Source organism: Saccopteryx bilineata, chromosome 4 (assembly GCF_036850765.1).
Source record: "Saccopteryx bilineata isolate mSacBil1 chromosome 4, mSacBil1_pri_phased_curated, whole genome shotgun sequence".
Classification (NCBI taxonomy): domain Eukaryota; kingdom Metazoa; phylum Chordata; class Mammalia; order Chiroptera; family Emballonuridae; genus Saccopteryx; species Saccopteryx bilineata.
In genome coordinates this window covers 56527931-56541261 of record NC_089493.1, presented here as the reverse complement: position 1 = coordinate 56541261, position 13331 = coordinate 56527931, and the positions used below count along the sequence as shown (strand labels likewise).

Sequence of the window (13331 nt, the reverse complement as noted above, 5' to 3'; positions counted from 1 at the left end):
GCTCGCTTGTCTGCCAGTCTGACTGCCTAGCTGGATTTCGGTGGGGGGGGCTGTGGAACAGGAGCAGTTCCACAGAAGTTTAAACTTGGGCCAGATCTTGGAAATAATTTAACATAAGTCCCCATTTTTCATGTGAGAAAACAGTCCATAAAGAAATGACTTCCCTGTCTTTAAAAAGGAGAGCCAGGGTTAAAACATATGATTCCCAGGTTCTTTCTGTTTCACCATCTGTTTGACTGGCAAAAAAAACTATGTATTCCAGCAACTTATCATTTGGCCCTTCTACCATCTTCTCCTCTTAGATATTTGAAATAATTCCCGTTTGATTGGTATTAAGATTTTTTTTAATGTTTTTGACATTTCAGGAAGAAATCTTACCTAGGAACAGTTTTGTACACAATTATGTTAACTTTCATGATTTTATTTATTAAGTAATTCAGAATCCAGCCTGACCAGGCGGTGGCGTGGAGGACCCAGGTTCGAATCCTTGAGGTTGCTGGCTTGAGCAAGGGCTCATCTGGCTTGAGCGAGGGTTTACCAGCTTGAGCGTAGGGTCATTGGCTTGAGTGTAAGATCATAGGCATGACCCCCATGGTTGCTGGCTTGAGCAAGGGGTCCTCGCTCTGCTGCAGCCCTCCAGTCAAGGCACATATGAGAATGCAATCAATGAACAACTAAGGAGACTAAGGAGCCGCAACAAAGAATTAATGCTTCTCATCTCTCTCCCTTCCTGCCTGTCTGTCCTTCTCTTTGGATCTCTCTCTGTCAAAAAAACAACAACCAAAAAACAAAAAAAACCAGAATACCTTCCCCATTGGCTCACTCAGTATCAAGTTTTTTTTTTCTTCTTTGACTCAAACTAATATTTGGAAGTTTTATTGTTAAATAACCGTAAGTTTTGTTTCTGTTTGTTCATGTACAAAAAGAAATGAGAATTCCTTCAAGCCACTGGGAAGAAAGTTTGCACAGCTTCTTATACTATAGCTGTTCCCTTGCTCCCATATTTTAAAATTTTGTCTGAATTGTGCCTTGTGTTAGGTGAAAGGTTGTCTTAATTATCAAATTCATGGGTATGTTTCTGACAGGTCAGGATTTGTCTGTTGAATACTGTGTTTTTCTCGGGCTGTTTTTATAACACACTATTTTCTCCTGCAGCATGCCTCTTCAGATGTTGAAAGAATGATTCTGGGTAACAAATGTGACATGAATGACAAAAGACAAGTGTCAAAAGAAAGAGGAGAGAAGGTAAATTTGAACTGAACACATAAAGGTTCAAATCTACACACATTAAGACTTTATTTTCTTAGTATAATTATTTAAGTTTTAAAAATATCTATATTTCAATCCTTTAAAAACAACAAAGAGGTATAATCCATACTTGAATGGTATGAATTAGTATTCGAGATCCAACTCTGTATGCTGTGTAGTCATGACTCATTCCTAAAGAATTTGCCCTTTTTCTGGGCAATACAGAATTGGTTCTTTTTCAGATTCTTGCAGTTTAAAGAGTTCAGGCTATTTCTTCCATATCTGTGTGAAAATGACCCGTTCTAAAGTTAAAATAATTTATTTTCTTTGGAAAAAAATGTAATAGGATAGGTGAAGTTCTTCAGTAATCATTTCCCAATCATTTTTTTTAAAAGAATATTGTATCACATATTAAATTTAGGTTATTATGGATAAACTCCTTGTAAGTCATCAAGCAAAGGATGCCATTTATTGATCATTTATAGGCATTTCTCTATTTTGTGTCCTGTAAAAGCAAAGGAGTTTATTATATGTACGTATTTACTTCTGTGACACTTTCTAAATTGACTTAGAGGCTTCAGTTTTTAAGTCTGGGATTTTGCTTTCACACGCGCCCGTGTATGTGTGTGTATGTGTGTGTGTGAGAGAGACAGAGAGAGAGACAGAGAGAGAAAGAGAGAGAGAAAGAGAGTGAGTTTTCAATCTGACTGCAACTTTTATCTCCTGAAAACATTCTCGTAAATATTAGTGTTATAAATGAGCTGAGAACTCTTTGGGAATAGATTGAAATATAGAAGAATTCACATTTGTCACAATCAGTAGAAACCAAAGCAGTGAGTAATTAGTATTTTAAGCTTTTCTGTTAAGCAGCAATTTATTAAAAAATAATGAAAAGTCATATAGTGACTGTTAGAGAATTGTACTTTCAGAGCAGATAAAAGGAGCAGATGAATCCCAAATTAATGGTAGGGTTGAGTGTCTGTCATAGTTTTTCTTATAAGTATATTAGGGAACTAAAATAAAAAGGAAGAAAGAGAAGCACTTAAACTGTGTTTTGAATGGAAATGATGCCGGGTTACTTCTGATGATTCAGGGAGATGTCTCTATTTCAAACACACAAGTGAAGAGATTTGAGAACTACAGGCGTTCCGAACTAGATACTGTACCTCTGAGACTTTGAAAAACCTAGAAAATACATATGCTTTATATGTTCAGTTAACTTGCACTGAATTTAAATGTGTTTGTTTGCCTTTCAGTTAGCAATTGACTATGGGATTAAATTCTTGGAGACAAGTGCAAAATCCAGTACAAATGTAGAAGAGGTAAGGAAGAAGTTTTCGGTGACTTCTTATATATTGAATAGTAACACTAGTGCTTCAGTGCCTGTGTTCAAGCAGTTCTCAAAGCCTTGTTTTTCTCTGACATACTGAGTGCCTTGTGTGAACTCCACCTCCATTTTGTGAACTTCTGAGTTTTATGTGGACCCTGGTTATTGAATTTCTAGCACTCAGCCCCCACATGGAATATATTTGCTCAATTAAGATTCATGGAACAACCTGACCCATGGTGGGTGGTACCATGGATAAAGCGTCAACCCAAAATGCTGGTGTTGCTAGTTTGAAGTCCTGAGGTTGCTGGCTCTGAGCACAGGCTCGTCAGTGTGGGGTCACTGGCTTGAGCAGGGGATCATCCACATGATCCCAAAACTCACCAGCTTGAGCCCGAAAGTCACTGGTGTGAAAAAAACCCCAAGGTCATTGGCTTAAACAGGGGGACACTGGCATGGCCCAGGCCAAGGTACATACGAGAAACAGTGCACAACTTCAGTGAAAGCACTGTTTCTCACCCTCTCTCCTTTCCTGCCCTTCCTCTCTCTCCCTCTTAAAGAAGAAATAAGATTCACTGAACAAAGATAGATGTTCAGTTTTAAGTTCAGTTTTGCCCTGTATTTGGGAAGCTGGAAATCTGCACTAGCTGACCAAGCACAGTCTCTCTCTCATCGTTTATCGTTCATGTCATCAGTAGCCTGTAGCAGCAAAGTCTTAATTATTTTTATGTAATTACTCTTCATGTACTCTCCCAAGAGAGATAGAGAATTATCTTATTGTACATGTTTGAAGTAGATTAAGCATGATACATTGTAACACAATGGCATTTAGTAGAAATAAGGAAGTATGTTTATCAGAGAGTACTTTAATAAATTTTTAGTTAGTTAACCATTAAAGAAAACCAAAACCAAATCATCTAATGTTTACTAAGGACAGAATTGTTGATTACATTTTCTTTAAAAAAAAATTTTTGGCCGTAGCTGGTTGGCTCAGTGGTAGAGCGTTGGCCTGGTGTGCAGGAGTCCCGGGTTCCATTCCCGGCCAGGGCACACAGGAGAAGCGCCCATCTGCTTCTCCACCCCTCCCCCTCTCCTTCCTCTCTGTCTCTCTCTTCCCCTCCTGCAGCCAAGGCTCCATTGGAGCAAAGTTGGCCTGGGCGCTGGGGATGGTTCTGTGGCCTCTGCCTCAGACGCTAGAATGGCTCTGGTTGCAGCAGAGCGATGCCCCAAGATGGACAGAGTATCGCCCCCTGGTGGGCATGCCAGGTGGATCTAGGTCGGGCGCATGCGGGAGTCTGTCTGACTGCCTCCCTGTTTCCAACTTCAGAAAAGTTAAAAAAAAAATTTTTTTTTAACTGATCATAAAAAATTACATGTAATATTTTTAATATATGTAATTCACTTAACAGTAATACTGATTTCATAAACATTTAATGCCTTAGGCTACTCACTGTTCACCATATCATGGCTAAAAATTGAGGATTAAATGGTTTTATTAGATAGTGGACACTGATCAGAACTTTTTCTTTGTTTTAAAAACCTAAAACTCATTTTTTTCAGGTTCATAATGGGTGTTAGGAAACAGGAAGTGTACTGATTTATTTACATAAGCATGGATAAGCAGAAAAATGCTTCCTTCTGCTTGCCACAAAAGGATTTCCTTCTGTCAGAAAGGGAAGCCTCTTAAGTCAGCTCTATTTTATTTTTTATTGATGTTAGAGAGAAGAATAGGATGAGAGAGAGATAGAGAGAAACATCAGTTTGTTATTTCACTTATTTATGTATTCATTGGTTGATTCTTGCATGTGTCTTCACTGGGGAACAAACCCCCTTGTCTTATTGGGATGACACTCTGACTAACGGTGCTACCCAACTAGGGCTTACGTCAGCTTTAATGATGGACACAGGAGAAAAGCTTGCTCACTGAAGTAGCTCACATAGGATTTCTCCTGCAGAATGAACTCAGTACCCTGGCTTACTGGAGCAGGCTTAGATCTCTGTTAGTCTTAACATAGTGTTAATTCTTACCTTTCTGTGCATATAAATACCTAAACATTTTCACACCTACAGAACCTATCTCATTCATAACCCAGGAACTGCCTGATCACACCTGTGACTTAGAGCACTGAGTTATGGAAATGTAGAACTGGGAGGAGCCCGAGCTGCTTATTCTGACCTGGTATTCTGCAGAAATTAGCAATTTCCACAGAGCTTTAACTTAGTGTGATTAGGCTCATAAACAATGGGCTTATTTAGAAATTTAGACTCACGGGTGACCAGTATGACAGTAAGATACCAACAGTGAGTGATAATAGTTGCTTATTGTGTCTGTTTGACATAACTGGAAATACTCCTTTTGCTGAATTTTTGGAGGACATCAGGTATGGTTGGGAACAAAGAGACTAACATAGTAGTGGGTTTAGCTTGGAAACAACTAAAGAAACTTTTAAGAGTCTTGGCTCCCTAGAAACAAAGTAGGGATGATAGGATTAAAAATGTTTGGTTTAGGCCAAGAGACACTGGGCATTTATTTATAAAATGTTTCTGAGATGAATCAGATTGTCCTCACATTTGAACTGATTTCCACAGGGGGGAGGGTATTTAGCTGAGCTGTAGGCACTGTCAGGATTTTAGAATGTTAAGATTATATATATTCTCAGATACAAATAAGAGTGAAAGCAGTGTGAAAGAGAGAACATTGGGAGTAAATGGCAGAGATTTTTGTAAAACAGATTTTAGAACTATAGGGTACTTATTCATTCACTTATTAAACACATAGTCAGCATCTCTTAGATCAGGTGCTGTGCCCCACTCTGGGGATGTAGGAGTGACTTAGGGCCTCGGTTCCCCACGTGCTCTTGGTGTACTGAGGAAGGTAAACATAACTAAAAAAGTATCATATTAGGAACTTGGGCCAGATATTATGTGCAGAAAATACTTGATGAGTGAATGACATTTTGATAATATTGGAAAATGTTTATGATATAATTGAAAAATAAGATACAATAATCATGTATACTATAATTATAGTTATGATCTTTTCTCAATTAAAAGCTTTAAAATAGCCTTGGCTGGATAGGTCGGTTGGTAGAGCATCAACCCAAAGCACAGAGGTTGCCTGTTCAATCCCTAGTCAGGGCACATACAGGAACAGATCTATGTTCCTGTCTCTCTCTCTCTCTCCCTCTAGAATCAGTAATAAATAAATAAATAATAAAAGATTTAAAACAATATATTTATAATTTATAGTGTAATAATGAAAACATTCTACATTTCTATTTTAAAATATATTACAAATATATAATAATGCTATTTTTGGTTTACCTTTAGGCCTTTTTTACACTCGCACGAGATATAATGACAAAACTCAACAGAAAAATGGTTTGTATCACTTATAATTTTTATTTTCATTATGCTATTTGTAAATTTGTATTATTTATGCTATGTATTTATTTGATTAGAAGGATAGGCCTGATTATAATATATTCACATGAACTTATTTTTTTCTTGACTCATGTATTCACCTGGTTGAACTTTGATTCTTATTTCTGTTTCTTCAGGTTTTTTACTTCTGAATAGCAGCTATTTCATATCTTTCATCTGGCTCTTTTAGTGGACTTTGACTGAATTTTGATCTGAATAATTAAAATAATAATGGCACTAATTAAATTTTTTTCATAAAATTATCTAGTTCAGTTTTGATGTGACTGATATTTATATCTATATGTAATTATGAAATTGGAGTTGCTAAAGTTTGCTTAAATTTGAAACAATCTTGCCTGACCAGGCAGTGGCACAGTGGATAGAGTGTTGGACTGGGATGCGAAGGACCCAGGTTCCAAACCCCGAGGTCACCGGCTTGAGCGCAGGCTCATCTGGTTTGAGCACAGCTCACCAGCTTGAGCCCAAGGTTGCTGGCTTGAGCAAGGGGTCATTTGGTCTCCTGTAGGCCCCCCCCCCTCCCCGGTCAGGGCACATATGAGAAAGCAATCAATGAACATCTAAGGAGCTGCAATGAAGAATTGATGCTTCTCTCTTTTCCTGTCTGTCCCTATCTGTCTCTCTCCCTCTGACACACACACAAAAAAAGTTTGAAATGATCTCAGTGATGAATCATTAGGACAACCTTGAAAGTTTATTTTAACCTAAATTCTGAATATAATTGTATACCTTATGTTACCAACTCTTACCTCTAACAACAGGATTGCCTATACCAATATCTTAGCATTGTTTCCATCATTACCCTCGAAACTTTACACTCCCTTGGCAATAATTTCTTTGAATTGGAAATAGGAGCTTCCTAACTGCATTTATATGTATAAAAGGAGCTATCCTAAAACCATTTTTCTCATTTTAATCCACCATTTCCAAAGAAACCAACATTGGAGCTTCACTAGTTCCTTTTCTAATAAAATCCTCTACTGAGTACACAGTTACGGTATGGTTTGATATTGTTATTTTTAGATAATTGGGATCAAACCATGAGCTGAAACTTTTATTTTCTTGGTAACTTTATCTTCTCTTTTTTAGAACGACAGCAATTCATCAGGGGCAGGTGGACCAGTGAAGATAACAGAAAACCGATCAAAGAAGACCAGTTTCTTCCGTTGTTCACTACTTTGATAAACTTTTTCTGAGAGACTGCAGCACACCTAGAGGACACTTTCCTGCTTCTCTGAAAGCACAGGTCACCCAGCCTCAGAATTGCATCACCAGGCTGCTGCTGAGAGCACCACTGAACCTAGGCCTCTTGTCACAGAACGCCAAGTGGATTCCAGCCTCGTGGCCTATCAAGATAACAGGCTCCTTTTTTCAGACACGGAAGCAATGAAATGGAGACACAGCAAGACTTGTTTTTTCTTTATTGCCTGTTGCAGAAGCTGCTACCTTTTCTTTTCACTTTGCACATCAGTGTTAGCCTTTCCCTGGTATAGCACAGTCTTAGACTCGGATGTGCACACTTTTGTCTCCTGAAGTTCTAGGCAAATTTGTGCTTTGGGGGATGTTTAAAAAAAAAGAGTAGAACATTTAAAGCAGAGGTCAGTCTACTAAAATTAATGGACATTTGGTCTGGTTCATATGGCCAGATGTCACTGCATTCCTATAATTTATTTAAGGGCTCTAATTTGTGATTTTCTTAGTTAATAATCATTAAATTCTGATAAAATTTATTTTAAAAATTTATAAAAATGTCCATCTATTCATCAGAGGCCACAGTTTCTTTATACATACATCCTCAACCATTATTGTCTGTTTCTAGTTGTGAACTTCTTGAGCTGAAATTTTCTATGGGCAGAGAGATGTACCATTTAGGGTATATTTCAGTGTCTAATTGTGGTTCTATCACTTTAGCATAGCTTTAATATTTTTTCTTAGGTTTATACCTCTGCTTGCTGGGTTAGTTGTAATACCAATTCCTACCATAATCCTTGTCTACAAGAGTTAGATTTAGATTTTAGTTCATAGAAAGCTTATCTATAGGGAGAAAAATTCCTTTGTTAACATAAATTTAGTAGAGGTAGCTCTTGGTAATGGTGAAAATAATGATTTTAGTTCTGTTTTTACATGGGCTTTTAAAAAAAGTAAAAGTAATTAGACAGTGCAGCCTTTAAGAAAAGTCATTCCTTTTCATTAGAGAAAATACAAGCAAGGTTTCAGTTTTAAAACAAGTATAGTTGAATGTGTAGAACCCAGTTCCATCTGTTCAGGCTCGTTATTAGAGAACCTGGGCTAGTCATTTGGGCCAACGCCAACCAAAAGTTTAGCTGCCTTTCTCACCAAACACTGGTACTGGTAAACCTTTTGTAGATGAAACCATCACATAAAGATATTTAGTGTTAACTTATGTGCCAAATTAAGACTATTATGTCATTGCTGTTATTCTAGCCTTCAGTGTCGTAACACAGAAGATAGTAATAAAGAGGTGATAAAGGAAATGAATTCTGTTGATAATTATTCTTTCTCTTAGGCCTTTTTTCCCCGACAAAGTTTACCATCATGCTTAAAATGAAGAATGGGAAATGAAAGTGGAAACGGATTGCTTGTTACCACAGAGAATTCTGCTTCAAATTAAGATGTATCATTAGAATGCTTGAACCATCCAACCTTTACTACTTGTTTGAAAACCTACACACATTTTAGCTACAGCAAATATTCCAGAGAATTTTTGATGGATATAATGGATATACTAAACTTATTGTTAAGAGATTTCAGCCTCCTTGATTTTTTTTTTTTTTTGGCTTACCCAATAGGCTTAAAGGCATCTCTTGGTATCTCAGTATGATCAAGTGGTTCTTTGATTGAAAGTTGATTGTAAGTCTGTCTTAAAATTAGATACATTTTTGGAAAGAGAAAATAATTTCTAAGAAACATCTTGTATTTACTAATTTTCTGAAAAAAGATTTAAGCAGTTAAGCTTTCTAGAGGGTAACAAAGTAGTTTCTAAAAGGCAAGTGCTATGACACCATGTATGAATGTAATTCTAGTAATTTACCTCTGACTATTTGGTGTCTTAACACTTTGGTTTATATCTCAGGGGTTGTCTGCATACCAAATCTGACATATTCTGTGGTTAGCTTTTTATATATATATATATAATGCTTTGCTTTTGCTTTATTTCTTCTCTCTTCTTTTGTCTTATATGGAATAATAACTAGTCTCCATGAACTTCCCTTTGAAAGAGCCTGTAAAAGCTAGATGAGTCTAAAGGTGCTCTTTGAAGTAGCAGCAAATTTGGGGTATATGCTCTGTTATATAGAAATAAATTGTCCTTGCTATTTTCTTACATTTAGTCTTGCTAAATTGTATATAATTTGAGCTAAAACCATAGGAAATTCACAGTCTGCATGGTAAAATGACCCAATAAATATTCCACTTTACTTAATAATGTACATATAGTGCATTATTTTTTCTATTTGTAGATGAATTTAGTGAGAGATAATTGTTCCCTGCTGAAACTGAAGAAATCTAGTTTTATGTGAGCATTTTTTGTGGTCGTATGGATGAGGTCCATGAAGATTTCTGCAGCAGTATTCATGGTATTCCATGATGGCACTTTATTATCAGTGTGCTAATTTCTGCCAATGTGATTGGACGCTGGACCTTTTCAAATAGAGCCTGAGGGTATTGGGCAGTGAAAATGAACTGTAACTAAGTAGCATGTAAATCAGCTGATTGTAAAATGTTTCACTGGGAACATATTTTAGCTATATTTTACTTCAGACAGATTATGAGAAAACAACCCACCTGTGCATCAGTTAGGAGGTGCTGCAGGGTTTCTTACTATTTACATGAACATTTTGTGCAGTCTTTGTTATAAATATTCAGAAGACTATACTCTTTACTTTGAAGGACTATTTTTAATTATACCTCATTTAGCTAACTAGTATTCTAATACCTGGTAGAAAAACAGTGAACCAGCCTTTCAGCATCCAACACAATATAAGTTATATGTTTTGTTTTAAATTAAAGGCATCATTGGGAATAGTAGGGATAGTTTAGAATAGAGCATAAATGTCATATCCAGTAGTGGGTGGGGGGGGGAGTATTATCTCCCTGTCTCCATTAATAAATAAATTTAGCTGTGCAATATAGATAAATGTTTGCAGAAATTTCTAACTAAGAAATTATAGCTCCATTTTACAGGTTCTAATGCTGAGAATCTGTATTAAGGCTTATATAATAAAGCTTTTCATGTGAACAGTAGGTAATACATTGAAGCAGACTTTCTTTTCCAGTTGACTTAGATTTCTTTATAAATTTAGTTCTTAATCTTTAAAGATGAGCTTCAAAGCTTAAAATTTTAAAACAGCACTTCATTATGTTGGTTTACTTGTCTCAGATTTTAAGCAGTCATTTCTGCTGTCAGTTTTTTAGAATTTTTCTTCTAACAGAAAGTACATTCCTTTTTCCTTCTTCTTCTATCTAAAGAAGGGGGGGAAGAATGTCTAAAAATGAAATTTCTTGTCCTAGAGAAACCTAGGGAGACAGGATATGCTAGTAAAATTTCAAATACTAGTGCAATTTTACAGTAGAATCGGTCTTTTTTTCTTAAAAAGACTAATAAAATTAACATGTCATGCTCACTATGAAAAAAACCTAAATGAAATTTACAGAAATGAAAATTAGCACACAATTATTTTAGGGATATATTCAAATTCTATTTCATATTTTGAAATGCTTGTACCATATGCAATTGCATTTCTTATTGCCAAGAACTAATAGAACTCCTTGTTTCGTTTTCTTACCTTTTTTAAAAATGTGAATTTAATTATAATTCATTCCAATGGCCTTACTGATGGGTTTTATTTTGTTTGCAGCTGACATTGCAGTTTCTTTAACACAAAATACCATAAACAAGTTGACTAAAATCATGCCCCTAATGGGAAATATCTAGCTTTTCCATAGAATTATCCTCTGTATATGTCTCAGTGTATTTTACTTTTGCTGCAATGGCTTTATGTGGAGAGCTCCTGCAGCTAAAATGGACCTACCGTGTGGTTAACTTTGTTTAAGCCGGTTCATTAACTGTGTACTGATACTGATGTTGTGTTCTTGTTTTTTTTAAATGGATTTATTCCAGGTGGACTTTTTTTTTTTTTTTACAAAAATGTTCGTTTAAAATAAAGACTACATAATGAAAATACTCATGACTCTGAAATGGACTGCCCATTTTGAAACTCTTTAGTCAAATTTATAGGTGTGTGACTCAACGCATGGCATGCTTGGGATATTTCAGCAACCTTTCTGACGTAGCATTGTTTAAAGACTTAGAAAAATAGCCAGATCTCCTGTTTATACTTAGATCAGAATACACTGAGATTGTTCTGTGGTAGAACTGCAGCCTTAAATTGATCATCCTTCCCTTCTTAGTCCTTGCCAGTTTAGTTTCTGTTGGTTTTTGTTTGTTTGTTTGGGTTTTTTTTTGTATTTTTCTGAATTTTGAAATGGGGAGGCAGTCAGACAGACTCCCGCATGTTCCCGACTAGGATCCACCACCCGGCATGTCCACCAGGGGGCAATGCTCTGCCCATCTGGGGCGTCGCTCTGTTGCAACCAGAGCCATTCTAGCACCTGAGGCAGAGGCCATAGAGCCATCCTCAGCGCCTGGGCCAACTTTACTCCAATAGAGCCTTGGCTGCAGGAGGGGAAGAGAGAGACAGAGAGGAAGGGGGGGGGGTGGAGAAGCAGATGGGTGCTTCTCCTATGTGCCCTGGCCGGGAATCAAACCCGGGACTCCTGCACGCCAGGCCAACGCTCTACCACTTAGCCAACTGGCCAGGGCCTGTTTTGTTTTCACTTCCAAATAACATGGGTCAAGGGCCCCAGCCCTGTTGATGTTCTACCGCTGTGCTTGTGCGTGTTTCCAGTTGTAGCCTCTCCCATTAATTGCCACAACTACTATTTCAAGCTGTCACTATTCTCCTCAAGCATCCTACTTCTTTTCTTTGACTCTTGGTCAACAGATCTTTCATCTCCTGCCTCACAGAGAAAAGCACCTTAACTGCCTCTCCCTCCCCAACCTATATGCTCCACAGGCTGGCTTTGCTACATCTGCCCTCATTCTCGCCTCCCTTCTTTTGTATCCGAGGCATGCCTCCTAGTCCACACTTTTCTCCCTGCCTCTTCTCTGGATTCATCCCCCTATCCTTCTATCCTGCTTCTTAGGGAACTCACAGCTCTAACACCTCCACACTCTTATCCTCCGTGATCCCTTTCCCCTTAGCATCTAAGCACCCTTAACCTGCCCACCCCTTTGCCTCATGTCCTTCTCACCTGTTGCTCTTTCCTTTTCTCGCTACAGCTAAGCTTCTGCAAGGTGTTACCTATAGATACTGTCCTCGCTTTTCCATTTCCCGTTTATTCCTCTGCCTACTTCCCCTCCATCACTTCACTGACATGGTATTTACAATGGCCTTGTTGCAAAAGCAATTGCGTTTTCCACCCTTATCTTGGTTAACTTGTCAGCATTTGACCTGTATGTTGCTCCCTCCCAGAAATGTTCTCTTCCCTTAGCTTCTGTGACGTGACAGTCTTCCCCACTTTTCCAAAGTAATTTCATTCTTTTGCATGGCTCTTAAATGTGCTGCTGTGGTAAGCTGAATAATGGCCCCCAAAGATGTCCATGTTCTAATTCCTAGAACTGGTGAGTGGTAATTTGATGTAGCAAAAGGGACTTTGCAGTTGTGATCTTGAGATAGAAGATTTTCCTGGATTATCCAGGAGGGCCCTACGTAATCCCACAGGTCTCTGTGAGAGCGACACAGGAGTCGGAATGAAAAGGAACTGATGTGATGATGGGAACAAAAGGAGAAAAGGTGTGATGCAGGGCTATGAGCCAAGGACTGTCGGTAGCTGCTAGGCTATGAGAAAGGTGAGGGAAGGGGTTTTCCCCTAAAACCTTCAGAAGGGACCAGCCAGACCCTACAGCTTGATTTTAGATTTTAAGACTCATTTCATAATTCTGACCTTCAGAACTGTAAAAAAATAGATTTGTGTTGTTTTAAGCCACTAAATTTGTGGTAATTTATTACAGCAACAATAGGATGTTCACACAGCTTTCAAATGTGTATCTCTAGCCCTGAGCTCTTTGCAAACTGCCAGGCTTTGAAGTCAGTCTGCCTACTGGACATCTCTTCTTGAATCTGCTACAGGTAATCGAACCACACGTCTCCAACTCCAGCTCAGCTCTCCATCCTTCCCCATCGCCAGCAATTCCCCCAGCAACCCTCAATTCAGGAGGAGAAGCTTGTCCTCT

General features: G+C 37.9%; 1 protein-coding gene across 1 annotated transcript in view; it reads left to right on the top strand.

Moving 5' to 3' along the window:
- RAB8B (RAB8B, member RAS oncogene family) overlaps window positions 1-11219 on the top strand; it is a 74381-nt gene extending 63162 nt beyond the window's left edge. The window contains exons 5-8 of the mRNA XM_066274457.1: window positions 1156-1245; window positions 2505-2570; window positions 5906-5956; window positions 7106-11219. Coding sequence (XP_066130554.1) covers window positions 1156-1245; window positions 2505-2570; window positions 5906-5956; window positions 7106-7198 — 300 coding nt within the window. The 3' untranslated portion in view covers window positions 7199-11219. The remainder of the gene's footprint in view (window positions 1-1155; window positions 1246-2504; window positions 2571-5905; window positions 5957-7105) is intronic.
- The last annotated feature ends 2112 nt before the right edge of the window (window positions 11220-13331 follow it).